Source organism: Periplaneta americana, chromosome 9 (genome assembly GCF_040183065.1).
Source record: "Periplaneta americana isolate PAMFEO1 chromosome 9, P.americana_PAMFEO1_priV1, whole genome shotgun sequence".
In the NCBI taxonomy this organism is placed as follows: Eukaryota; Metazoa; Arthropoda; class Insecta; order Blattodea; family Blattidae; genus Periplaneta; species Periplaneta americana.
The window spans coordinates 128,805,951-128,833,646 of NC_091125.1; the positions used below are offsets into that span (position 1 = coordinate 128,805,951).

At 36.3% G+C, this 27,696-nt stretch overlaps 1 protein-coding gene across 2 annotated transcripts in view; it reads right to left on the reverse strand.

Annotated features, from left to right (window-relative positions):
* The window catches only part of sky (GTPase-activating protein skywalker), a 157,144-nt gene that overhangs the window by 75,729 nt on the left and 53,719 nt on the right, over positions 1-27,696 (reverse strand). For both annotated transcript variants that reach the window (XM_069835857.1, XM_069835856.1), the window contains exon 3: positions 1,235-1,423. In XM_069835857.1, coding sequence (XP_069691958.1) covers positions 1,235-1,423 — 189 coding nt within the window. The remainder of the gene's footprint in view (positions 1-1,234; positions 1,424-27,696) is intronic.

A 27,696-nucleotide genomic window follows, 5' to 3' on the forward strand; every position in this document is an offset into this window, starting at 1 on the left:
GAGATAGCTGAAGCAAAAAGTGACCACATGATTCTTCTTGTACAGGTTCAGTCACAGTATGGTAAAATATAGTATATTGCGATACAAGGGTGGTAGGTGCATTATAACAGAATCGAGGAAAAGTTAGAAAAGACGAGACAGTCTCTTTTTGCACAACCATATATTTAGAATGGCATCATTTTTACAATATTGAAAATATAGAGTAAATTTCTTTTTCAAGGGATTTGCGTATTGGGAGCTAAGGTGATTGAAAGTGATGACTGTGACATGTCCATAGACATAAATGTTTAAGAGTTATGGAAAATTCTTTGCAATTCACTGGTACTGTTATGTTCTATAACAGTACTAGTTCAGTTATGGGTGTAGGCCTAACAATAATGTTTCTCTAGAAACCACTCCGCGTGATGTAATTTCATTTACAAGACCTATCAACTATAGCAGTAAGTATAGCTCGCGCAAGGAACGATTACAGAAAAGCGATGGTGGCAATGCTATCTGTTTTGATGTGTGTATGTAGGCACGCTGAGAAGGCGAGAGGTGCGGGCCGATGAAAGTACTGTCTCTTCCAAGAAGATGAACAAATGAGGAACGCAGCAAGAGAAAAATTCGAAGCTAATTAAATGCGCAACATACGTTTATGAATGACATAATAATACTGTGCGATACAAGATACGTACTCACATGGAATGGGACAAACTAAAGTTGTAATGTAACTATCACAACGCAAGACTGATTCTATCGATGTCGTTTCTCTTCCGACTGTACTCTTGAATACCATTCAAGCTATCTCGTAATCTTTCCTGTCGCCCACTCTTCCTTATCGCATTGTTTCATTCGCATTTCTTCCGTCGGTATTCCCTGCTTGCGAGACCTATACAATCAAAAGCATGATCGTGCAAAAAATTACAATTTCACTACATAGGTACTCAATGCTTAAAATAACTGCTCGATATTGGAAAATATGTATAGTTCATCGCGAATTTGGCAAATTTTAATATTAATTAATTACATTCATCACATGATATGGCGATTGTGCATTATCTTTAGAAATTATGGATAATTCCTATTAACTAAATTCCCTGTAACATATAGTGACAGAATTAATAAGCCTAAAATGGCAAATATAAACGATTAGAAGTATTGAAACTTAAATACTACAGTATTATTATAGTCACAACTTTCGTCACGCAATTTTCCATTCTTTTACCTATGGAAGGAGACAATGAAAACCTACCTGTCATGTAATGCAGAAGGATGGCAGTGATTGGATATATTGCTGGACTGTACGTGATGTCAGGGTTGGCATAGCCCAGCACGCAAACCACTCTGTCAGCAACATTTCTACCTTTCCTAGTCAAATGATATGCAACACAGTGCCCGCTCTCCACAAATGGCGGCAGGAGAATGGGCTTGTCAGGGAGCTCTGCAACATAAGAAAATTATTATTATAATCATAATCTATTCTTTTCTTAACTGAAACAGATGTACTAGCTGAGAAGTTAAGGTACTTTATCATGAAGTGATTTGGAATAAGATGAAGAATTGCTATAAAAGTGGGAGAAGTAAGAGTACTTCCAAAACCTATCCATAGTCCATTATATTATTTATGTTTTTTGATGTGAAAACTGGAAATCGTACTGTGGTTACCACTGCTGGAAACGTTATTACAACTGTTATAACTACAACAGCAATCAGCCACCGGCGTGGCTCAGTCAGTTAAGGCGCTTGCCTGCCGGTCTGAAGTTGTGTTCGGGCGCGGGTTCGATCCCCGCTTGGGCTGATTACTTGGTTGGGTTTTTTCCGAGGTTTTTCCCAACTGTAATGTGAATGCAAGGTAATCTATGGCGAATCCTCGGCCTTATCTCGCCAAATGTCACCTCGCTATCACCAATCTCATCGACGCTAAATAACCTAGTAGTTGATACAGCATCGTTAAATAACCAACTAAAAAAAATAGCAACAACAACAATAACTACTGCCACTGCTCTTGCTACCATTGTCACCATTATTACGACCACCAAAGAAAAACTTAAGAACAAAACACTATGTATGACCAGGTTAATGAGGTCTCAATTAAATATTAATAGCCAAGGAATAATCATACAAGTGGTTTCGGAAAACTAACTTGAAAGGTGAAACTCATTTTTTATTTTATTTATTTATTTAACTAGCTAGCTAGTGAGTATAAATTAAAAGCCATCATCACAAAAGGCTTCAGAACATAATTCTAAAATAATAAACAACGAGATGGAACATGCATACATTGTCCAGAAAATTAATAAACAGTAAGACATTTTGTGGATTACGTATATTCACTGTCAAATTCAAAAAGCTTCTGTTATGAATGTAAACCATATGCAGCTGAACATTGAGAGATTAAATTCATATGGAGCCAGACAGAAGAGCTCAAAAATCGGTTATAACTTCTATTAAGACAAGAAACATTAAAATTACTGATGCAGCTGAACCTGAAGATAGAAACGTGATCACAACAAAGACACTGAATGCTATAATAATCGAAGTGTATACTTACTTACTGGCTTTTAAGGAACCCGGAGGTTCATTGCCGCCCTCACATAAGCCCACCATTGGTCCCTATCCTGAGCAAGATTAATCCATTCTCTATCATCATATCCCACCTCCCTCAAATACATTTTAATTTTATCCTCCCACCTACGTCTCGGTCTCCCTAAAGGTCTTTTTCCCTCCGGCCTCCCAACTAACACACTGTATGCATTTCTGGATTCGCCCATACGTGCTACATGCCCTGCCCATCTCAAACGTCTGGATTTAATGTTCCTAATTATGTCAGGTGAAGAATACAATGCGTGTAGTTCTATGTTGTGTAACTTTCTCCATTCTCCTGTAACTTCATCCCTCTTAGGTCAAAATATTTTCCTAAGAACCTTATTCTCAAACATCCTTAATCTGTGTTCCTCTCTCAAAGTGAGAGTCCAAGTTTCACAACCATAAAGAACAACCGGTAATATAACTGTTTTATAAATTCTAACTTTCAAATTTTTTGACAGCAGACTGGATGATAAAAGTTTCTCAACCGAATAATAACACGCATTTCCCATATTTATTCTGTGTTTAATTGCCTCCCGAGTATCATTTATATTTGTTACTGTTGCTCCAAGATATTTGAACTTCTCCACCTCTTCAAAAGATAAATGTCCAATTTTTATATTTCCATTTCGTACAAATTCTCGTCCCGAGACATAATCATATACTTTGTCTTTTCAGGATTTACTTCCAAACCTATCTCTTTACTTGCTTCAAGTAAAATTCCCGTGTTTTCCCTAATCGAATCTAAGTGTATAAATAAAAAAAGTGGAATCTAAAAGCTATAGTTCAGTGCTCTGAGAACCACTTCAAGGGACTCCAAAAATCAGAAAACAGCCACCAGAACAGCAAAAACTAGCACACATAATAAATTAATATCAGTTCTTATGGAAAGAGCACAAATACCAGAACAGCATTGTGAACTGCAGTGTTTTCTGCAAGATACTGTGAAACTGATAGAAACCAACAAGGATATGCATGTATAATAATAATAATAATAATAATAATAATAATAATAATAATAATAATAATAATAGCAGTTGCAATAGTAGTGGTAGTAGTTAGTATCAGTAGTATCGGTAATAATAATAATAAACACAGTGGTCCAAATAAGTAAAATAATCCAAAATAAGAAGTGGGAAGAGGATGGATGCAAAGAAGTGTGATATTTCAGCGACTAGCGACCTTGATGAAGTCTTAAATTAGTTCTAATGAAACGTGCTCTATTCGTATTAAAATACATTACAATGTAAATTATCTCCAAGCACAAATTAGCACATTAACCATCTTCAAGGTTCACCACTGAATTCGTTACGCACTTAGAATGGTATGCTGAAAGTGTGGGATGTGATGATAGCATGCAATGTAAGAGTAGGACTCTTATAAAAAACTGCTGTAGGTGTGAGGTCATTAATATAGCATTGACACAGTTGAAAATAATATTATTTTACATTTCTTCAGTCTTGCGTGAATGATTTAAAAGAAATTGCGTATGTTTTTACTAAGGTGACCAGATTTTGAAATCCCAAAATCGGGACACCTCGCAAAGTGGAATAGCAAATGAATTATAAACTTTTTATATAAATTTATATGAGAATAAATACACAATAAAAATAAACAGAATCACGATAAAAGCAACACATTGCAGTACAGGGATACAATAACATTAACACAAAAATAACATATTACACACACTAAAATCGTTTGAATATGTTGAACAGATCAGTTTAGAAAGAAATCAACTGATCTACTGTGTATTTTCATTACAAATTCCATCCTGCCCTATTGCTTTCTCGTCTTTCGTCTTGAGGACGGCTGCTTACTTTCCGTTATGCTTATCAGTTCTATGTCGTATATACTACAACGTATAGGCTATATCTGTGGGTTACACCTATTGAGAAGGCAGAAGTGTTTTTCCCAAGGTTCCATTGGAATCTCCGTGACAGTGCTGGTTAACTTCCTTCTAAGGGTAAGAAAGGGCTCTGTTAGCGCATCTCTTGAGCTTGAGATTTTCCTTGTTCTTCTGTGAAATTAGTTTCTATGGCCTTCAGCAGTCTTTTTTTTATATAATTTCCTTTTCTCTACAGAGAATTTTAGATCTGCATCAGACATGTCTATTCGTACTCTGTGCAGGACTTCGATAGTTTCTTTTCTCTTTTCGTTACACCTCTAATCACATATAACAGATTGATCAGCACTTTCAAGACACATTTTATCAATTTCACTATGCAGTCGTCCTTGGTGGTGCAATGGTTACCGTGTTAACCGTAGAGCCGGCCCAAGGAAATGCCCCTGGTCCTCATTTCTGTTAGAGGCTGAGTAAACACCAGGGCCATAGTGCGGCCGGAAGAATTAGACCAATGGAAAAATCCATGACCCTATCTGGAATCGAACCCGCGACCTTCCAGCTTTGTAGCGTTACGCCTTAACCGTGACGCTACCGCGCACCACTATTCTACTAGAAGCTTCCAGTACTTAAAATATCTTCTAGTGGTATTTTTCCTCCGAATTTATACCATATAATAAGATATCTTCTGATGATTGATTAATCCCATTCATAGATTACTTGTTACAAGATTTCTTGTTATATCCACAAAGGTAAGACATGGGATTTTTATCACAGAACCCATTCTGTACCTGTTTTCTACGGACAAAACGCCACGTCAGTAAGCCTATCCTTCATAGCCTTCAAGAGTTGATCCTTTCGGGCCAAAACATTATTAGTGATGACCTTGAAGGGTCTCTTAGTCATTCCTTTATGTCTCAAACAAATTTTATTGTCCACATGCGAGTATGTAATATCTTCACCAATATTTCATTTATTTCCCCCATTGGAGGGAAAACTCTTCCTCCCTCCCTCTTTCCTTGCACACCACAAAAATCTGGGTTACATATTCTAGGCTGCTTGTTGGGAGTTACATATATTGTAAATTTACTATGATTAAAAGATATGTAAATATATGTGTGTGTATTGTTTATATAGTTATTTTTGTGTGTGTCAGTTTGGATAGCTTGATTCCGTGTATAGTTGGTATAATTCATGTATTTAGTTAGTATAATTTTTGTGTTCAATTGTATGGTTTTGTGTGTTTTAGTTTGGATAGTTTGATTCCGTGTATAGTTGGTATAGTTCATGTATTTAGTTAGTATAATTTTTGTGTTCAATTGTATGGTTTTGTGTGTTTTAGTTTCGATAGTTTGATTCCGTGCATAGTTGGTATAGTTCATGTATTTAGTTAGTATAATTTTTGTGTTCAATTGTATGGTTTTGTGTGTTTTAGTTTCGATAGTTTGATTTCGTGCATAGTTGGTATAGTTCATGTATTTAGTTAGTGTAATTTTTGTGTTCAATTGCATGGTTTTGTTTGTTTTAGTTTCGATAGTTTGATTCCGTGTATAGTTGGTATAGTTCATGTATTTAGTTAGTATAATTTTTGTGTTCAAATGTATGGTTTTGTGTGTTTTAGTTTCGATAGTTTGATTCCGTGCATAGTTGGTATAGTTCATGTATTTAGTTAGTATAATTTTTGTGTTCAATTGTATGGTTTTGTGTGTTTTAGTTTCGATAGTTTGATTTCATGCATAGCTGGTATAGTTCATGTATTTAGTTCGTATAATTTTTGTGTTCAATTGTATGGTTTTGTGTGTTTTAGTTTGGATAGTTTGATTTCGTGCATAGTTGGTATAGTTCATGTATTTAGTTAGTATAATTTTTCTGTTCAATTGTATCGTTTTTGTGCGTTTAGTTTAGATACCGGTAGTTTGTGTGTTTGGGCTGTACAATTTATGTGTGCAATTTGTGTAGGTTTTGTGTATTTAGTTTGTGTGTCAGTTAAGACTATGTATGGTTCAGTTTGTGTATTTTTTTTTTTCTTTTTTATCGTATGTTTAGTGTGGATAGTTGTGTGTTCAGATTATAATTTATTTGTTTAGTTTGTATAGTTTTTTTGTGGATGTTTAGTTTGCATAATTTATGTGTTTAGTCTGTATAGTTTTTCGTGTTTAGTTGGTATTTGTTTATGTGTTTAGTTTGTAAGTATATAGTGTAAGCTTTCTTGGACTGGCTCCGCAAGTGTAGTAGACCTTCAGCTCACCCTACACTCCTGTAGGAGGCCGTTGCCCTTATAGGATTTCAGGCTTTTCGTATTTCGTATTTCGTAAGTATATGTATGATACATTTTTATTGAATTTTACTTTCCTTTTGTTTCTATTCAATACTGGCAACTTTTACACTGAATTTGACAATAAACACGTAACTCTAACATGTTTTCCATTGTTCGTTTGTTAAACGCGAGCCTATCAGTAATCTGTATAAATGAATCATTGAAACTCATACGCAAAGAAAGAGTGGCACCGACTGGAGAATGTATCGAGCAAATTGCTCGCTGACGTAGCAAATGGTTAAACCATTACAACGGGTGGGGATACAGCGTTTATGCTCATCATAAGCTATACCAAGTAAAATTAGGTACCTATTAACTTTTTGTGCATATAAATCCGCCTCATGAAAGTATCAGGAATATGAAACATAGTCTACTCTAAAGTGACTCAAAAAATCTTGTACCAGTACACAGTAATAATAATAATAATAATAATAATAATAATAATAATAATAATAATAATAATAATAATATCTGAAAGTATACATATTCGTAAATTAATTTCTAAGAGAGTGGAGTTATTTTTTTGGTGAGGAATTATCATTCTTGGCTGGAATCAACAGTGCATGAGAAATGTTTTGAATGAGGTGAGGGAGAATTTTTCTCATTCTTTCTCCCTACAAATAGCAACCTTCACATTACTTTCAGTGGACCGTTGGTATGCTACGTAATATTTCCATAATCGTGCTGTTGTCTGCCCTTCGTAACGTTCTATAATACATGTCCGTAGAAACATACCCAGTCACAGGAAATTACATGAGAAACTTCATTGTACGAGTATATCATGCAGCATGACTAATTAAGAAGCACCAAGGCTATGTTTGATAGGGAGTCTCATTATTTGTAAGTAATGGGGCAGTAATAATTACACGTATATTTTACGGCCCTTGTAGTATGATGTATTTACTAACTTCACTACTTGCAAGGATTAACATAGTCCACAGCTATCTCGATCTTTTGTGCACACTCCAAAATCAAAGATATAGTAACTGAAAAAAATGAGTAGATGTACCGGTAATATTTGTAGAATAAACAGACGTGTTCAGATGTCGTAAATGTGAAATAAAGTTTATTATTAGAGTAATACCGTATACAAGACGCGGATATAGTACGGGAAAGTGTCTGGAATTTACGACTTTGTCGAAGGTTTTGCATGTAGGCCTACGTGCATAGAGATTATTTAAATTATGCTGATTTCAGGTGAATCTAGAGTATTTAAATTAATTTTTTAAGTTATTTACAAGAAGTTTAATAAAAGACCAGAGTCATGTCAATGGCACATACCGGTACTTTCTTGTTATAAATTTTACATAGTAATTAATAAAACCGTTATTTTACATAGCCATGTATCAAATGAATTATGTGCAATCACTGTATAACATATCTCATCATCATCATCATCATCATCATCATCATTACGGTTTAGGCTATTAGGCCTGTTGTCTTCACATCAGTAAAATAACTATTTAAACTGGCCACTCCATCTTCTTCGTGGCCGTCCTACTATATAACATATCTTTCTCTCCAAAAATTAACAAGTCTCTCGTCATTTTAACAGAGTGATAATTTCCGTTCAAAGAAATAAAATTATATGTTTTGCAACAATTCAGTTCCATTAACACAATGAAAATTATATTAGTGCCCACAGTTCATTTTTTTTTACTATTATTCAGAATACATACACAAATAAAATCATCTAGGTCCTACTATGCATCAAAATAAGAAGAGCTTTTGTTTCCTGGATTTTCCAAAGTAAGATACTTGACGAAAATATCTGAGTCGTTTGCAAGTTCATTCTACAGAATAAAAAAAAAATCACGAAGAAAATTAGCTTTGATTTGAACTAAATCGTCATTATGTATTTTGATTTCGAATGCAGATCATCAATTATTTTAATGACAATTTTTACGCTTCATGTGCATTATTTTCAGATAGACTGATTTGTAGATACTAAATATCGTCGGTATACAAAGAAAACACAGAAAGTCAAAATTATTACTCCTCTATTAAAAAAAAAAGGAGTAAAAAAAATAGTTTTTCTTCTGACAAAACTGAATCCTCAAAATATTATTACTTTTAGTAAGTTGTTTCTCTTCATGTGTATTTCATTTTCTAATTCTAAGTTTAGACACACGCATTATGTTTATTATATACGCCTTTTTCTCAGATGTAATATTTTTCACTTAATGTGTTTTGCTTGTACACCGACAACATAAACAAAAACCGTCTAATAGTTTAAGAGAAATTGCTGTACATATTTGTTTCTTTCTTAAATCCGTCTACAAAGTGCATATATTTATTTATGTGCGTACGCGCGTGTGTTTTTCACGCTGACAACGAACTTAGCAATTGACATACACATTACAAATGGTTGGTTGGTTGGTTGATTGCTAATGCTCGGCTTATTGGAGTTCTTCCATTTGCCTTCTTACTTCCCAGTATCGCAATGAAAGATCTACATTAGAGATTGAAAAACATATTATGAAACTACTGCATTTGTCGGTTTTTAGGGCGCACCTTTTATCCTTAAAATTTGACTTAATATTAAGGTGCGTCTTGACAACGATTACAGGCTTTTGAAAAATCACTGACTTCTTCTTCTATTGTCATTGTTATTATTATTATTATTATTATTACTTGACCATAAAAAATGAATCAGTAACAAGAGCATTAAAAATAACATCGATTCATTAAGACCTCAATAATTAATACAAATAAACAGGCAGAATTAGTTCCAGCACATCAACAGAATGGATCGTTCCAGATTGCCTGTACAGATCCTCCACTATACGCCTCGAAGAAAATATCCGTAGATCGATCCTTGAAAAGATGGAAGGAGACCGTAACAGTCCAATAATGGCTTATGGATCATCATCACCACCTTTTGTTTTTTAGTTTTAGTTTTTCCACTCACAGAAAAACTACTTTAATTTTTTGAATGCGTCATATACACTGACAAATAATACGATAGATAGTCTAATATAATCTTAATCCTTTTCCATCCTATTTTCTTCGATACTAAGTAAAAATAATGCATACAGAAATACAAAATGTTCCGTAGCAAAATTCGTTAGAAAGGACACTTCAGAACAATAAAATTATACTGTAAGTTATACGATACGTATAATATGTAGGCTACAGGTTATATGAACATTAAAAAAAATAGAATTCTTAAGCAGTCTGTATAGGTCAGCGTTAGCGTAAAACTTCAAGAATTTGTTGACCTAAAAAAGAGAATTTGTGTTTAAGCGTTAAACTTGTATTCAAACTTAATTTCATTCGCACGTGTTTTTTAACACAATCATGAACAACGTGTAACTACCTATATTCATTATAATTATTATCCACGCCCAAAAATGTTACATACTGCACATTATGTTCTTTTATTACAAAGTACGGTATTGTTATAGCTATAATTGGTCTCCTGTTGTATTTAAAACACTTAATGAGAGTGCTTAATAATTTGCTTTTAGAAATATGACTGTTAAAGCATCACGTTTTGCAGTAAATATTAACGAAATTCGGAAGCGATACTTCTAATCGTAGCTTTGCGTAATTCCTAACGAGGCTGGCTCTGCGCAGAAAAAGTCCTAGAACAGCGACAGAGAGTCGATCAGCTATAATTATATTTATTTTAATTGAGCGTTTATAATGCATATTTAGGCCTAAGTAATTTTCGTGTATAGTAGCGTGGATATTTCAGTCTGCATATATTTCAGAGCTCTATTCATGACTCGTTTGTCCTTTTATCTACATTTCTTTATGAAGTACAGTACTGAATCTTTTGTTAGATTTAAATTCCTTCGTCCTTGACTGAGGTAATATACTAGTCTCGTTTCATGAACGAAATTACAACATTCCAGTTAAGTTATTAGATGACTAATAGTTTACAGGAAGTTTGCTTTTATAAGAATGTCTCAGTTATCAACTGAGCCGGACTCACGCGAAGTCTATTTGATCCCATTATGTATTCATGTAGGCCAATTTTACATAAATTATTGAAATTGTTAATACTACCTATATTCGCTTCATTATTATTGAAAGTTATCATTTACATTATTAGTAAAAAACTAAACTCCAAACATTACTTGCTATCACGATTTTTGAATAGTAATTTACAACTTTTATCTAACATAGCATTTATACGATTTTTTAATATATAGACTAATTTAAAAGATAGTGGCCAGTTTGAAGAAGTTCACAGAGGAGTTGGAATACTCTATAACAACTTTACAATAGGAACTCATGGTCAGTATAAACCTGTGAATGTTAGGAAATATAAGATGTACAGCATACCAATAAGTACTGTAGGCCTACTAGTAACTTGTACGAAAATTAAAGTAGACAAAGATTATATGAACTTAATAATTATTTTGTATTACACCAAAAATTGTTCGAACTAGCGACCACTACAGTCAGTATAGGCATTGCATCGTTGAAGGAAACTCTGGCGCACTCTTCCAAACACCCCAGGCACCTTCCGAACCACATCAGATGCTGCTAAAAATATTTCTGATTCTTACACCGGTATCTCGTAAACGAGGCTTTTGATATGCTCCCAAAAGAAGTAATTAAAAGGCATCAAATGAGGACAGCAGGCTAGCCAATCAGTTAGTCTTGCTCTTCCGATCCACCGCCTGGGATATGCGAGATTTAGAAAGTACTCGTATCATACGACAAGAGAAAAATGTGCTTGTGCTCCGTGTTGTTGCATCCACATCTGCTGAAGCATGATAAATGACATGTTTTATAATAGCTACTAAGGATTACTTAGATATCACAAGTTCCTAATAAAAATGTTATATTTCGACTCCATTGTTAGCTCCTTCAGTATGAGCACAACTTTTTGTATCACCATTTATTGTCCTCAGATTGTTTGTAACTGGACACAGGGGTTCTACAAAATAACAGCTAATGTTGGATGTTATGTGTTAAGTCGCGAAAGGTAAATATGACTCCAAAAGTAATAACTAATTCATTTTTGCTGTCAACTCTACAATGTTTTTTATTAGTGGATTATTTAACGACCTCGTATGAACTACTGGGTTATTTAGCGTCGATGGGATTAGTGATAGCGAGATGAGACCGATAGATTACTCGATATTTGCTTAAGTTTGGGGAAACCTCGGAAAAAAATCCAACCAGGTAATCAGCCCAAGCGGGAATCGAACTCACGCCCGAATGCAACTCCGGATCAGCAGGCAAGTGCCTCAGTCGACTGAGCTACGCCGGTGGCCTCTCCAATGTTTTTTTTACTTGGGTTATTTAACGACGCTACATCAACTACGAGGTTATTTAGCGTCGATGGGATTGGTGATAGCGTGATGGTATTTGGCGAGATGAGGCCAAGGATTCGCCATAGATTAACTGACATTTGCCTTACGGTTGGGGAAAACCTCGGAAAAAATCCAACCAGATAATCAGCCCAAGCGGGAATCGAACCCGCGCCCGAACTCTCCAATGTTGAAAGCGCAGTAAAACACATATACATATTGGTGGAAAAATATCTGAAAGGCAACGGCAAATGGTTCTAAAATAGATAAAAATAATAATGAATTTTTTTCGTTTGGAGCTATATTTACCTCGCACAAATCCAACCGGGTTGAAGGACATCGTCATCTATTTATGTGTCACTTTGTTTTCCATATTTAAATGCCAGTAACACTGTTTAAATGTCCCTGCGTGAGAAGGGCGTGGTGCTCTTAGTGCCTTAGGCCGGGATTACGATCAACGTTCGTTTCGTTATGGTGACGTTGAAGTTTGACAAATACAAGTTCTAACGTTAGTTTGAACGAACGCATGACGGCGCTGATTCGACATTGCCAAGGTCTAGCTTCCGCAAACGCAAAGAAACGTAAGTTGAACGTCATCCAATCACGAATCAGGAGCGCGTCATTTTCACCTCTTCTTTCGTTGTAGATGCGGTCATATTGTTACTGAAATATTGAATAAAATAATAGTAATTAAAAATTACATAATACGAGTAACGATCTTTGACTGAATATGTCAGGTCACATGAATAATAGTATTTCGTTTATATTGCATAAACCACATTTTGTTTTAAACATTATAGGCAGCAAACATGAAAGCGTTCATAACACCTAATTCAACGATTGCACTACATAAATATATAAACATAAATAATATATTCGTAATTCGCACTAGTCCAGCTATTTAGTAGTGCATGGTTTTATTACACTGATCAACAATTATTTTGCGCCAGACATAAAACTAACAAATTCTTACTAATTTCGATCTCCTGAATTAAGAAATAACAAGTACAATTTTCCATCAGTTCGGGTTTTCGAGATGCACAATATAACTAATTTTCTATGAATTTTATTTTAAAAAATCACCGTATTTCATGTGTTTTTTGTTTTACAAATGTGACAACTCATTATGTGAAAACAATATTACTATAATGAAGAATGAGTGGAACGGAGAAAAATTCTCTCCGGCACCGAGATTTGAACCCGGGTTTTCAGCTCTAAGTGCTGACGCTCTATCCACTAAGTACACCGGATTCCCATCCCGATATCGGATCGAATTACGCTGAATATCTGCACGGAAATATATGTTCTTTGGTACATCGTAATAATATAGGGGAGAGTCGGGTAGTATCGGACATCGGGTAGTATCGGACAGTGCGTTTCTTTCATCTACCACCATATGGTAGTACCTGAATGACATGGTTACGTGTCTCTATGCGAGATCACAGAAACGTAAGCATGTCAATCAGGTACTATCATCGTGTGGTAGATGAAAGAAACTCACTGTCCGATATTACCCGATGTTCGATACTACCCGACTCTCCCCTAATTATGATATGCAAAAAATAATCACTTAGTAATTTAAGACGGCGCTTATTCCGTCGGATATCGGCCACTTCGTCACTCATAACGAGTGTACCTCTGCATATGTGTGAACATTGTGCCACTGTCATACATCTATGACGCAGTGCATGAGGGTAGGCCACTAGGGGAAACCTAAGAGGTGGAACTTAAACTGAGAGGATTTGATCCGAAATCGGGTTGGGAATCCAGTGTGGCTTAGTGGATAACCGGGTTCAAATCCCGGTGCGGAGAGAATGTTTCTCCGTTCCACTCATTCTTCATCATATGATGACACAGAATATCTGCACGGAAATATCATATGAAGATATTATTACAAAAACAGCCCTAGTCATTTTTAATGAAATTGAGTTAAGGACACATTTTCTACTATTTCAAATGTTTATAGACTCCAAAAATGATTCATGTCAGGTGCAATAGCCACAAGGATAAATACCACTTGCACGGAAACAGCTGACATGTATTGTTCTATTTATTTTTATTGTTCTCCTGAAAAGTAGCAATTTTGACGAGGGTTATTTTTGTAATAATGTCTTCATATGTACTTCGGTACATCGTAATAATATTACTACAAACTGGTACCATGTTAGAAGCACTTGTAGAAACGGAAATTATTTTTTGCCCTTTTACGAATCTATTTGGAAAGGGTAAAACAGTTCGCGGTATGAATTCGCTAGAGTTTACCTGATTTTACTTGAGATGTGTATTTCTTTCACTGTGAGCTTTAATGACATTACTGTAGTTTATATTTTGCCTGTCAAAATCACTTCTAGGTAAGAACTAGCCATCATGAGCAGCTTATGACATATTTGGATGCAGCATCTGCTCCATCATAAGAAGCAATTCGCTGTTGGATGATGTTGGTTAAGACGAATCAAAGGAAGCCCTTCATGTGATGCTGCAAGTGCGACAGATCAGTAGCATGGTAGAACGAGTGAGAACAATCCTTGAGCCCATAGCGTAAGCTATATTATGCACTATAGTAGCTTATGTAGTGGAATATCTTCATCGGATGGGTACCTTATTCTGGCGGAATACTCCAAAAAAAGAATAGAACGTGCAAAGTGATTACGCCTATCACAGTCTGAATGATGACCAGCGAGCCTCATGTGTTGTTCTTGTTCCAAAGCATTTGCAGTATTTTAAAATGTATTTCTCGATCGCATTTTAATGTGAAACATGCGTTTACGTATTAGACCCCAAATAAAAAGGGAAAAATACAAAACGGCGTGCAGTACTAATTCGCCAAGTAAATATTTGCGCGGTACAGTCAGGGTGCACTCAAAATGAAGCGTGTCGTGTTTTTTGATTAGAAATGAGCATTCATAATTATGCACGTCATGTTCTTTCATAGAAATGGGCTTATACGTAGGACATAATACTTTCCTCTTACATGATACGCGTAAAGTAAGATCTTATACTTGGAATAATGAGAGTGTAAAAATCGACTAAAGCCGTTCGGTTAACGGTGCGGTACTTTTTACTGCCATGGGAATTCTGTAAACCCAAAACATGACAACCTAAGCAACGAAATTATTACAAAGTGTCAAGGCTGACAGTTGATGGTCCATAAATTAGAGATTAAACAGACGAGCGGACAACAGAGAGGGATGTTAAAACAAACAGACTACTACAAGCACAGACATATGTTTGTTCAAAACAGAGCAATCACAGATAAAGCTGATCCTCCCTCCTACCACGGCAGATAGGAGCTGTATCTGGCATACTGCAGCTGACTGGCCTCATTCATGCCTGTCTTTAATCTGACGATAGCAGAAAGTGAATAAATTTAGAAAATCATGCTTAACTCGACAAAATCATTTCATGGAAGTGATTCATTTACGGCACACTAATAAGTGACAAAATGCTATTACTAGAGACGGATTTTAAAGGGAAAAATTTTCATAAAAAAAATGACAAAAAAAAAAAAAAAAAAGGGAAAGTAAGAGCAAAAAAAAAAAAAAAAAAAAAAACTATATTACTCCCCAAAACACACTTCAGCACATTCATGGAAATACATGGCACACACAATCTTACATTTTGTCTCTTCACAACATAAGGAAAGTGTTGTAATTTGATATAGTCAAAAAAGGACTTCAAAACGGACTCGAACCAGCGCGCATTCCGTAACGCGAGTTCTAGGCAGATGCCTTAAGACCAGGACGCCACGGCGCGGGACGGGAACAAAAAATAAATAGCCTATGCGAAATAGTAATATGCGTTACAAGAGCGGTATGTTGAAGTTTTCATGTTCGAGGAAAAGTTTGAAAAAGCGAAACGTAGTTGAGCTTTTTTGATTTCCGAGAATTGAAAGAAAACATACTGCTCCTGTATCGTACATTATTTTGTGCGAAGATCGTTTATTACATACCTGAAAGAGGAATTTCTAATTAGTTGCAATGAAATCTCCATCTTGGTTTCTGTTCAATGACGGCAACTTCGGAACACAAAAATATCTATATTCAACATTGTTGCTTTAAAATGTTTTCTGTGTTTACTATACTCCAGCAAGCCGTGATATACGTCTGTCTTTTTTTCCCCCAGTCCATAAATGCGAACTTAAAACAAACGGTAAGGTTATGTAATGATTTATTTTTCATTTTAATATTTTAACAATATTATTTATATAGCATATTACAGCAATAACATCGGCATCTGGAATATTGTTGATTTTTTCACGGCTTCCTTAATGTTACTTGCATCACGAATCCAGTAACTTTAGAGGAGTTGTAGAGTTTACTTAATTTTTGCAAATATTTAAAAACAATAATTAACAGTGGAATTTAGGTGAAATTGCAGTGGTAAGTTTCAAATTTATAATTATTACTATATTGAACGTCTCTAAAAATAATATGTTAGAAACCTAAAAGCAGTAAAATCAATATGTCACTTAAGCGGTAAGAACAGGGAAATTGTTACGTGTGTTAGGTTGGGAATACTGAATGTGGAATTTTAGACTTACCGCGGATTGATTTTATGCGGAAACCAAGCAAATACGCACGATCTCGCACAAATAAATAATAAATAAAATAATAAAAGGGCAAGTTATAATAAATGAGTAAACAAATGAAATAAAAAAATAATACATGCATATTCCCGAATATTAGCACACTATGCAATCCTAGCTAAGACTTTAAGAAATAAGATACATGCATTTAAATTCGCACAGTGCTTTCAATATGGAGAAACAAAAATACTTTTCACTTTGCAAAACCTTACAAGTGAAAATTTGGGAAGTTGTTGGTGAAATAAGACAGTGGTCTGCAAGCTCCGGCTCGTTTCCGGAATTAGATCAATTTAACTAATTAAGATAATTAGTTTTCTCTTGATGTAGCTACATCTGCGCCGGCCGTGCTGTACGCATCTGTTAAAAGCGCATCCTTGACGCTTGTGGAGACAAAGTTTATGACTTTGAATTTTGACATAAGACAGAGATGCTTATCGCCAATGTATCTTTTTATTATTGTATTTAGCTAGTAAGCAAAGTGAGTACAATTCAAAAGTATGCAACAACAAATGTTTCTAGCCACTAACGTAAGAGCCAGGCTCGTGTACGGTGTGATCTTAAGGATAGTGAATAGTGATGCTATGCGATTAAAGAATTTCAGTATAGAAGTTTAGTTGAATATTTCTAGGATTTTAGTGTTCATATTAGAATAAAAACTTCCATGATTAAACAATAAATCATTCTGAATTCAGTGGTATGAAAGACAACTAGTTTCGGATATAAGTGCAAAAGGAAGGCCCTAACTGATAACCTGTTTTCCCGTTTTGCTAAATGTACTTCTATCTTCAGGTGCACATTACTTGCTACAATCTTCACTTATATACCTTGTATTTTTTAAAGTTATCAAGTGATGTATATTGTAAATTATAAAGCAAAAGTTAGTGAAATATTTTACCCTCAGTGAAACAGAAAAAAATAATGAACTTTGATTAACAATCTTTGCCATTTATTTCAAAGCATATAATTTTTCTTATGTTATGTGTATGATATCCATAAACCAGTAGGTCTACTTTGTAGAATAAAGGCTGCAGAAAATACTGTAAAAATTTCATATAAATAGATTTAGTAGTTTCAGAGAAAAATGCACTTGAGTTTGAAATATATCAACTTACTGAAAACTGCATTAAAAAAAAGAAGAATGTATGAATTACATGAGCCGCCAAATTTAAAGAGGACATTCAAAGGGCTTACCTGCAGAGATACCCACACAATATATACTATAATAATAATAATAATAATAATAATAATAATAATAATAATGATTTATTTTAGCTGGCAGAGTTAAGGCCGTAAGGCCTTCTCTTCCACTCAACCAGCAAAAAGTGTATATACATATGCATGAACTTACAAAGAATCCAACAATTTGATTTAGATACTATACAGTATTGTTTAAATGTTCCGCGCCGTGGCATCGTGGTCTAAGGCATCCTGCCTAGGACTCGCGTTACGGAATGCGCACTGGTTCGAGTCCTCATGAGGAAAGAAATTTTCTCATAAAATTTCGGCCAGTGTATGGGACCGGTGCCCACCCAGCATCGTGATGCACTTCGGGAACTGCGATAGGTAGCGAAAGCCGGTTGCGAAAGCTAGCTATAACGGCTGGGGGGATCATCGTGCTAACCACACGATACCTCCATTCTGGCTGGATGATCGTTCACCTCTGTTTCGGCATGTGGACGTGAGATCAGCAGCCGGCTGGTCGGTCTGGGCCCTTCATGGGCTGTAGCGCCACGGATTATTATTTATTATTATTATTATTATTATTATTATTATTGTTTAAATGAGCGGGTTTTGAACTATTTTAAACACAAAATAAAAGATCGGATTTTTGACCCCTAATCATTACCTAAGATCCCTTAACCAATAACATAACATAAAATTTACAAAGGCAGTTTACTAAATACATTAACTTAATTCGGACCGATAACACACAAGAGAAAAAAGAAAGCGAAAAAGATAGAGAAAACACATTTAATATAAATTGACAATCAGATAGAAGCCTGTGACATTCTTGTTCTGAGTGTCGCCGTTGTCGTCGTCGTCGTCGTCGTCCCGAGCCCACGTAATAAGATTCTCGTCGTACGTCCGAACAAATTCAGATATGGACTTGCAAGTCCATCCCGTGAGATCCGATGAGTCTGTATCCGTATTTATTTAAAACTGAACTGTATATTATACAAAGACAAATGCGAACGTTCGATCGAGCACTAATGACCATCAATTTATAAATACACTATTTTACGTACAAATAAATTTAATGGCGAAAATCATTAAGGGGAAAGTTCATTATTTCGATAATTAACATCGCTCATCGCTCGTAAGCCCAATTGCTTCATTTAACGTATCGTTGTAATTGCCTGTAACTGAAAGGATGAAACTGTTATATCGCAATAAAACAGGGATTCTGCAGAACAATCTGGAGCAAACAACACTCGAAGGACGGACGATATTGCTCCGTCTTGATTGATTTATTTACAGTAGACTAATGTGATTCATATTCTGAGAGTTGTTGATAAGACGATAATTACATAGATTATTTATCTTGTGATTCTAATCAGAGCCATGTTTTTTATTAACGATAAACATGAAAAGTTATTTACCGACAAGCGAGAAGTATGTGGATTACAAGTGACCTGTAATATATGGGGTGGTTACTATTGAACTGAGGGAACATTACTGAACCACACGAGAACTAAATTCGATATAGAATGCTCAGTTTTTTTATACAAATGTATAAAACGTTTCGTGAAAAATGAATATAATATCGTACTTATGGTTTAAAATGTGACAATTTCGTGATACTTTCGCGATTAATTTTTTCACCATGTAATGTCAGATACTCATACACAATCTTAATTCTAATATTGCAATACACGGCATCGTATTTGCAACATTCATGGCGAAATAAAAATGTTAATAATAATAATAATAATAATAATAATAATAATAATAATAATAATAATAATAATAATAATCTCTGTAAATCAGTCTTATTGTTACTTTACTCGGTTTTGTACAAAAACCCAGGCCTTTAAATTAAATAACAGAATTCTCAAACAATTTTTATCCCTATAGCAGTTAACATTACGTGACGCACAGCGACGTGTCGACAAATTGCAATTTGCTTGCAAGGGTAAAAGCCAAGGAGTTAGAAGAGAGATTACACTCGTAGAGTGGCAAAGTTGGCTTGTACACGTTCTTAGTGGTGCCGCGGCGAAATACGGCAGCAATAAAATAAACACCCTCCGTTGTATAATTTTGCTGTTTATAACGTTGTATACAAAATGTTTAAAAAATACGGGGCATAATTTCAGGTATGTATTTGCCACATGTAGACAATCAAAATAGTTCATTACAACATGTGTCCGGAAATGCTTCATTTCCGAGTTATGGCCTTCACAACATTGAACTTCACCGGAACGTTTTTCTTTCCGCAGGTCGTTGTCATTACAGAAGATGTTCAAAATATCCGCCTCCTGCTTGAATACAGACCTCACATCGATGTCTCATTGACCTGCGAACACGATCCCAAACTCCAGGAGTATTGCGTATGGCCTCAGATATAATAAGGATACAATTGATACTCTTTCAACAGTCTCCAGACAGTCGTATGAGGAACATTGACTTGCAACGCTACCCTTCGTGTGCTGATAGAAAGAGTCATGTTCACAGCCTCCAGATTCTCCTCCTGTACTTCTGGAGTTGTAGATCTTGGTCGTCCCCTTCCCAAACCAGGAGAGTTAACTTTTCCATACCCGCACAGACGGTAATGGAGACGTACAAATGTCTTCCGATCTGGACATTGTCGCTGTGGGTACCTCTCCTGGTACAAACGACGAGCCAGCGCAGTATTGCCGTCCGCCTTACCGTACATGAAGTGTATCTCTGCCAGCTCTTGATTTGAATACATGTCGCACAGTCTAACGCCTACACAACACTGAATGTAACCTTCGCCTCGGAATGAACTGTCAGAGTCCCCTCTTAATGTCTCCTTTGACGGCAACGACCTGCGGAAAGAAAAACGTTCCGGTGAATTTCAATGTTGTGAAGGCCATAACTCGGAAATAAAGCATTTCCGGACACATGTTGTAATGAACTATTTTGATTGTCTACATTTGGGAAATACATACCTCAAATTATGCCCCCTATTTTTGAAACATCCTGTATATGGAGATATAGGTCTCGCAAGCAGGGAATACCGACGGAAGGAATGCGAATGAAAGAATGCGATAAGGAAGAGCGGGCGACAGGAAAGGTCACGAGATAGCTTGAATGATATTCAGGAGTACAGTCGGAAGAGAAATGACATCGATAGAATCAGTCTTGCGTTGTGTTACTTACATTACAACTTTAGTTTGTTCCATTGCATGTGAATACGTATATTGTATCGCACGGTATTATTATTTCATTCGTAAACATATGTTGCGCGTTTAATTAACTTCGAATCTTTCTCTTGCTACGTTCTTTATTTCCACAGCGATGTCCTCATTTGTTCATCTTCTTGGAAGAGACAGTACTTCCTTCGGCCCGCATCTCTCCCCCCTCGGCGTGCCTACATACACACATCAAAACAGACAGCAACGCCACCATTGCTTTTCGGTAATCGTTCCTTGCACGATCTATAGCAGGAGCTGTGTGTGCTGCATGTAACAGAAATAGCAGAAGGAAAAATACAAAGGATATATCATATTTCAGGTAAATTTTATGAAGCTAAGGCCATAGTTTTGTTAATTAGAAGCATTTCTTTTTCATGCGTAAATGTATAACAAAGCCCGGCATACCCTACAGTGTCAATTTTCTTGATTTCGCAAATACAACAAATACCAAATACAAAACTAGCTTTCAGGTAAAGTTCCCTGTGAAGCAGACTGTAGGTACCGAAACCTAGGTGCTGTAGGTACGTTAACAGAAAAACCACAATTTCGAGTCACACAGAGTTTGTGTGCAGCACTCGATGTGGATTTCTGGCGTCTCGTCAGCCCACTCGAGGTGTGTGGATATAAGGGGAAAAATTGAGACGGTATCGGGTGGAGTTCCTGGGTAGCTCAGTCGGTAGAGCGCTGGTGTGTTCAGTGAGAGGTCCCGGGATCAATACCCGGCCCCGGAACAATTTTTTCCTTGAAATTATTCAAATACCAAATAGTTGCTGCGTGCCAGGATCTAAATCGAATTAGGTATTATAATGGAAAAAACAAGCCAGTTTTTCCGTATGCTTTCTTAAGAGGAAACAGGAAGTGTGTGGGTGAAAGCAATAATTCAGTTACGAAATACACAGCTGTGTGCATATATCAATTTCAAGAAAGTGGTATGAGTTATTAAGAGAAATTGGGGCGGCAGTGCAGATGTTGAGTTATTTTTAATTTTAGTGACTAAACTTACCTAAGGAAAAGCTATGACACAACATGTGTGGCGATATGTAGAACGTTGGATAACCTATGAACTGATAATTGTTATCAAAATAGCTTTATAATTTATAATAGTAACAATGTCTATTTATCTAAGCTAAATGTGGAGCTCCAAAAGACCTTTCTGTCTCACTACCAGATATCATATAATTGACAGCTTAATGTCTGCCACAGAATTACATTTAGAGTTAAAATTTACAGAATCTGAATTAGAACTTCCACATAACTTGTATTACAAAACTAGTGCCTTGAGGTTATCACATCACATACAGACTAGTAGCCTAATTCATTAAACGTATCTAACATATTAATAGTAAAATTTTATTTTACGATGTTTTCAACTACAGAGATTATTCATCGACGTCGAAATTCAATATGGGCGAGAAATGCCGACGAATTTTGCCTCGAGCTCTCTGTCAGGGACAGGCTTTCCTTACGTGCCGTAAATCTACGAAACGGAATGCATAAATTTACTTCCTTCCAGGAGGGAAGCCATGCTAAGGATTTTATGACACTAATCTATGGCAAATCCTCGGCCTCATCTCACCAAATACCTACTATCTCGCTATCACCAGTCCCATTGACTGTAAATAACCTCGTAGTTGATACTTACTTACTTACTGGCTTTTAAGGAACCCGGAAGTTCATTGCCGCCCTCATATAAGCCCGCCATTGGTCCCTATCCTGAGCAAGATTAATCCATTCTCTATCATCATATACCACCTTCCTCAAATCCATTTTAATATTATCTTCCCATCTACGTCTCGGCCTCCCCAAAAGTCTTTTTCCCTCTGGCCTCCCAACTAACACTCTATATGCAATTCTGGATTCGCCCATACGTGCTACATGCCCTGCCCATCTCAAACGTCTGGATTTAATGTTCCTAAGTATGTCAGGTGAAGAATACAATGCGTGCAGTTCTGTGTTGTGTATCTTTCTCCATTCTCCTGTAACTTCATCCCTCTTAGCCCCAAATATTTTCCTAAGCACCTTATTCTCAAACACCCTTAACCTATGTTCCTCTCTCAAAGTGAGAGTCCAAGTTTCACAACCATAAAGAACAACCGGTAATATAACTGTTTTATAAATTCTAACTTTCAGACTTTTTGACAGGAGACTGGATGATAAAAGCTTCTCAACCGAATAATAAGAGGCATTTCCCATATTTATTCTCGTAGTTGATACAGCGTCGTTAAATAACCAAGTAAAAAGAACCATAGTAAAAGTACATCTTTTATTAATATGGAACATCGAAGTTGGTTCACAGAATAGTTTCTTCTGCAGAACTACACATAAAGGAAACTTCTTGTTTATTTTGCTTAAATGGTTCAACACTGTAAACAAAAGCATAAGAACTCATTCGACCGTGGGGCTATCGAAAAAAGAGTCATCATTAGGTAATTATCTTTCAGAATTTTCTACGAAAGCTTTTTAAGGGCCATGAAATAATGTAAAAAATAAGAAATGAAGAGGAGCTGTAATTAGATATTTCTGCATCTATAACATAGTGCAACGGCCCATAAATCTCTCATCATGATGTTAAGACATTTTAACTCCAAGATTTATTATAATATAATAAGGTATTCAGATTTTAGGAGTCGGTTTTGTGTTGTTAAGGTGTCGCTGACAGAGTAAGCAACATCATCAATCATACTTCTCTTCTACTCGGAGAGCAGCCCAAAAATAGACGAACATTAGCCTATGTCAATGAATCTTATTGCACTAGCATTCAACTCTTAACATACAAACAGAAGAAGACACACAAACATAACATTATCTACTACAAATCCCAATAAGCAGATAACCAACTGCATGTTACACAACGTAAGTGCCCTTGGTGAGAAGGGAGGCAAATGGTAATGAATGAAAATGACCTTGTATGTATTTATATCCTCCTAATAACTTCAGATTTGATACCTGAAGTAAAAAATTGACGTCACAAAGATGCCTCATAAGTTCTCATTAAGTTTTACGCATTTCGCAACAGATAATCTCTTCTGTCATGTTGGAATTATATTCCCATTCATACTAGTTCATCTTCTTGCACCGCCTTACAAAAACATCCATGCATGGAATCATTTATTATATGTAGTACACACAAACAAGACTATAAACCTTCGTTTTCTGGATTCCACACAAAAGACATTCTTCAGAATAGTAATCCCTCCAAGAATATAGTATCTGATTTCATTAAAAAAATTAGCGTAACTCAGGTGGAGACGCGTTTCCTGCTGATTGGAAGCTGCGCTTGGGTGTGGGTTCGGTTCCGGTTTATAATTATGTTTTTCATAATCCATGTTGAATCTTTCGTACACTACTTTTAACACTTGAATATACACAACTCTTCATCACATGAACGCACCCACACAACAGGCAGCGAAGTTGAGATAGCGCCGAGATCTAATAGGCTCTGAGGATGGTGTCGAATAGCACCGAAACAGCTGTAATCGCCATTTAATCAATTATTTATGTTTTTCAAGTTCAAAACCTAAAATATGTTAATATAAATCAACAATATTCTTCAAACTATTCACGACTGTACACAGCTCCACAGAATGATACCAAGCGTTGTTTATGTGAACTGTGTAACGTCTGTAGCGAGCAGTAGCAGGGCGAGGCGCGGGTGACATCTATATTCCTCATTGTACTCAACTGAAATCTACTGTTTTGGTACGAACTTCCTACCTATTATTACTTACTTACTGGCTTTTAAGGAACCCGGAGGTTCATTGCCGCCCTCACATAAGCCCGCCATTGGTCCCTATCCTGAGCAAGATTAATCCAGTCTCTATCATCATATCCCACCTCCCTCAAATCCATATTAATATTATCTTCCCATCTACGTCTCGGCCTCCCCAAAGGCCTTTTTCCCTCAGGCCTCCCAACTAATACTCTATATGCATATCTGGATTCGCCCATACGTGCTACATGCCCTGCCCATTTCAAACGTCTGGATTTAATGTTCCTAATTATGTCAGGTGAAGAATACAATGCGTGCAGTTCTGTGTTATGTAACTTTCTCCATTCTCCTGTAACTTCATCCCTTTTAGCCCCAAATATTTTTCTAAGCACCATATTCTCAAACACCCTTAACCTATGTTCCTCTCTCAAAGTGAGAGTCCAAGTTTCACAACCATAAAGAACAACCGGTAATATAACTGTTTTTTGACAACAGACTGGATGATAAAAGCTTCTCAACTGAATAATAACAGGCATTTCCCACATTTATTCCTCCCGAGTATCATTTATATTTGTTACTGTTGCTCCCAGGTATATGAATTTTTCCACCTCTTCAAAGGATAAATTTCAAATTTTTATATTTCCATTTCGTACAATATTCTCGTCACGAGACATAATCATATACTTTGTCTTTTCGGGATTTACTTCCAAACCTATTTCTTTACTTGCTTCAAGTAAAATTCAGGTATTTTTCCTAATCTTTATTATTATTATTATTATTGTTATTATTATTATTATTATTATTATTATTATTATTATTATTATTATAGCACACAGACAGATGGTGTGTCAAAATCTTCTTTTCGTTGTTAGGGATACCTAAAACTTGCATTACAATACGTAGGACGTTGGACTATATTTTATTGGTATAACAAGCAAGTAATTTATTCACAACTGAGCCTTTAGATATAGTGTCACAATGATAGTGCCAGTTTGAAGCGTTACTTTGTTGCTGCTAACTGCAGTCCCTTCCCCACATAACGCATTTCCTGTCATCCATCGTCCTGCTAGCCGCAAGGCGACGACTGATTACAGAATGAAGCGGTGCGCTGGTGAGTTGTTTAGTACTCCGATCTTCTCTTAACTTTTGACACTAATAAATTTAATAATAGGCGACAAATTAATAAATGTATCAGTTTCTTTCTTGAGCCACGATTGCACCATGACAATTCCACCAAAGTGACGGCGAATATATACAGTATTTTCTCTTTCCTCCTCCGCATAACTTTCCATCCTATTTGTTTTGTAATATTTAACAATATTATCTTCTAGAGCAGTGGTCGTCAGCACTCGCTGAAATGGGTAAAGGATAAGCGGAGCTGTCCCGTGTGCCCCGCCGTGCAGCAGGAAGAGGTACTGTACTCCAACCACGAGAAAGTCTCAGTGGAATGAGACGCAGCGGGGTAATAATGTGAATGAATGTTGATGTCATAAGGTCACACACGTGGGTACACGTATCTCTATTGGCTAACTCTCACAGCACAAACGATAACACTGATATTTATACTACCCTAGTTACAAAATTAGATCACTGTTAATTTCCTGGTCTTTTAATCCCTCCATACAGGAAATAACATATGCAGGAGAGCGCATGGTTTTTAAACACGTTATAACGGTAATATTATCTATCTACTTCGCTCCAATAGATGACGCAATAGTAAGCACATTCCGTTCACGGTTAATCTCCTGGTTGGAGAACAGTAGAGAGCACACCCTTTAGCAGCTACGAATGCACCATAGTGCAGTGTGTTCTCCGCGGGTAAGAGACGCTAGCCCCAGGGTGTTCTATGCTGATGACCGCTGTTCTAGCGAGTTCCGCGCCGTGGCGTCGTGGTCTAAGGCATCCTGCCTAAGACTCGCGTTACGGAATGCGCGCTGGTTCGAGTCCTCATGGGGAAGAAATTTTCTCATGAAATTTCGGTCAGTGTATGGGACCGGTGCCCAGCCAGCATCGTGATGCACTTGGGAAGCTACGATAGGTAGCGAAATTCGGTTGCGAAAGCCAGCTATAACGGCTGGGAGGATCATCGTGCTAACCACACGATACCTTATTCTGGTTGGATGATCGTCGACCTCTGCTTCGACATGTGGACATGAGGCCAGCAGCCGGCTGGTCGGTCTGGGCCCTTCATGGGCTGTAGGGTCACAGATTATTATTTATTATCTCCTAGAGAAGCGAATGACAAGACATTAAAATCTTCAGTTTCACTTAATAGATTAAAGAGCATTTATAACCTTCAACAGAAGTTACCGGAGCTAAAGTAACTATATTAGGAATGACCACCTTATCTCTCCCAGACTACAATAAATAGTAACGGTACCCCTACGGCAGTAGTCCCCAAAATGCTACCCGCTTTACACAGGAAGTGATCTGTTCGGAGAGAAAGGAGAAGAGGCACTTTTTCCTCACTAGTTGTCAGAGCGTAGTGGGGGAATGAGAGAATGATCTGCTAATGTACAGTAATTAAATATTAACTTTAAAAAACAGACATTCAGACACAGAATAATAATCACAAACTCCTCGTATGAAGATGCTTAATTAAGTTTTTGTCATTTATATTTTGTGCTTTCGTCCAATACGAGTAAGCTACAAACTGATTAATTCTGGCTTAAATTTCAGTCTTAATTTATTAATTTTGGAATTTTATCTATTCCATAAATTGTGCTCGGAGACAATTTTATTTTCTTAAAATCGTTCATTCTTTTCTAGATAGAGTAATTCAGTAACGTCCTTTAATTAAGCAAGATTTTACCAATCATCCTTCTCTAAAAGATTAATTGATTTTCCAATCACTCCGGCGAGAACATAGCTATCTAGAAGCTGTTTTCGTTTAAGAGATTGTCGTTTTTGTTTGTATTTCTTTTGTTTAGCACGCACTTGCCCTAAAATAAAAAAAAAATGCTATAAATAAATAGTGTAAATATAGCTATGCAGTACTCAGTAGAAACGTATTACAGTTTAGACACGT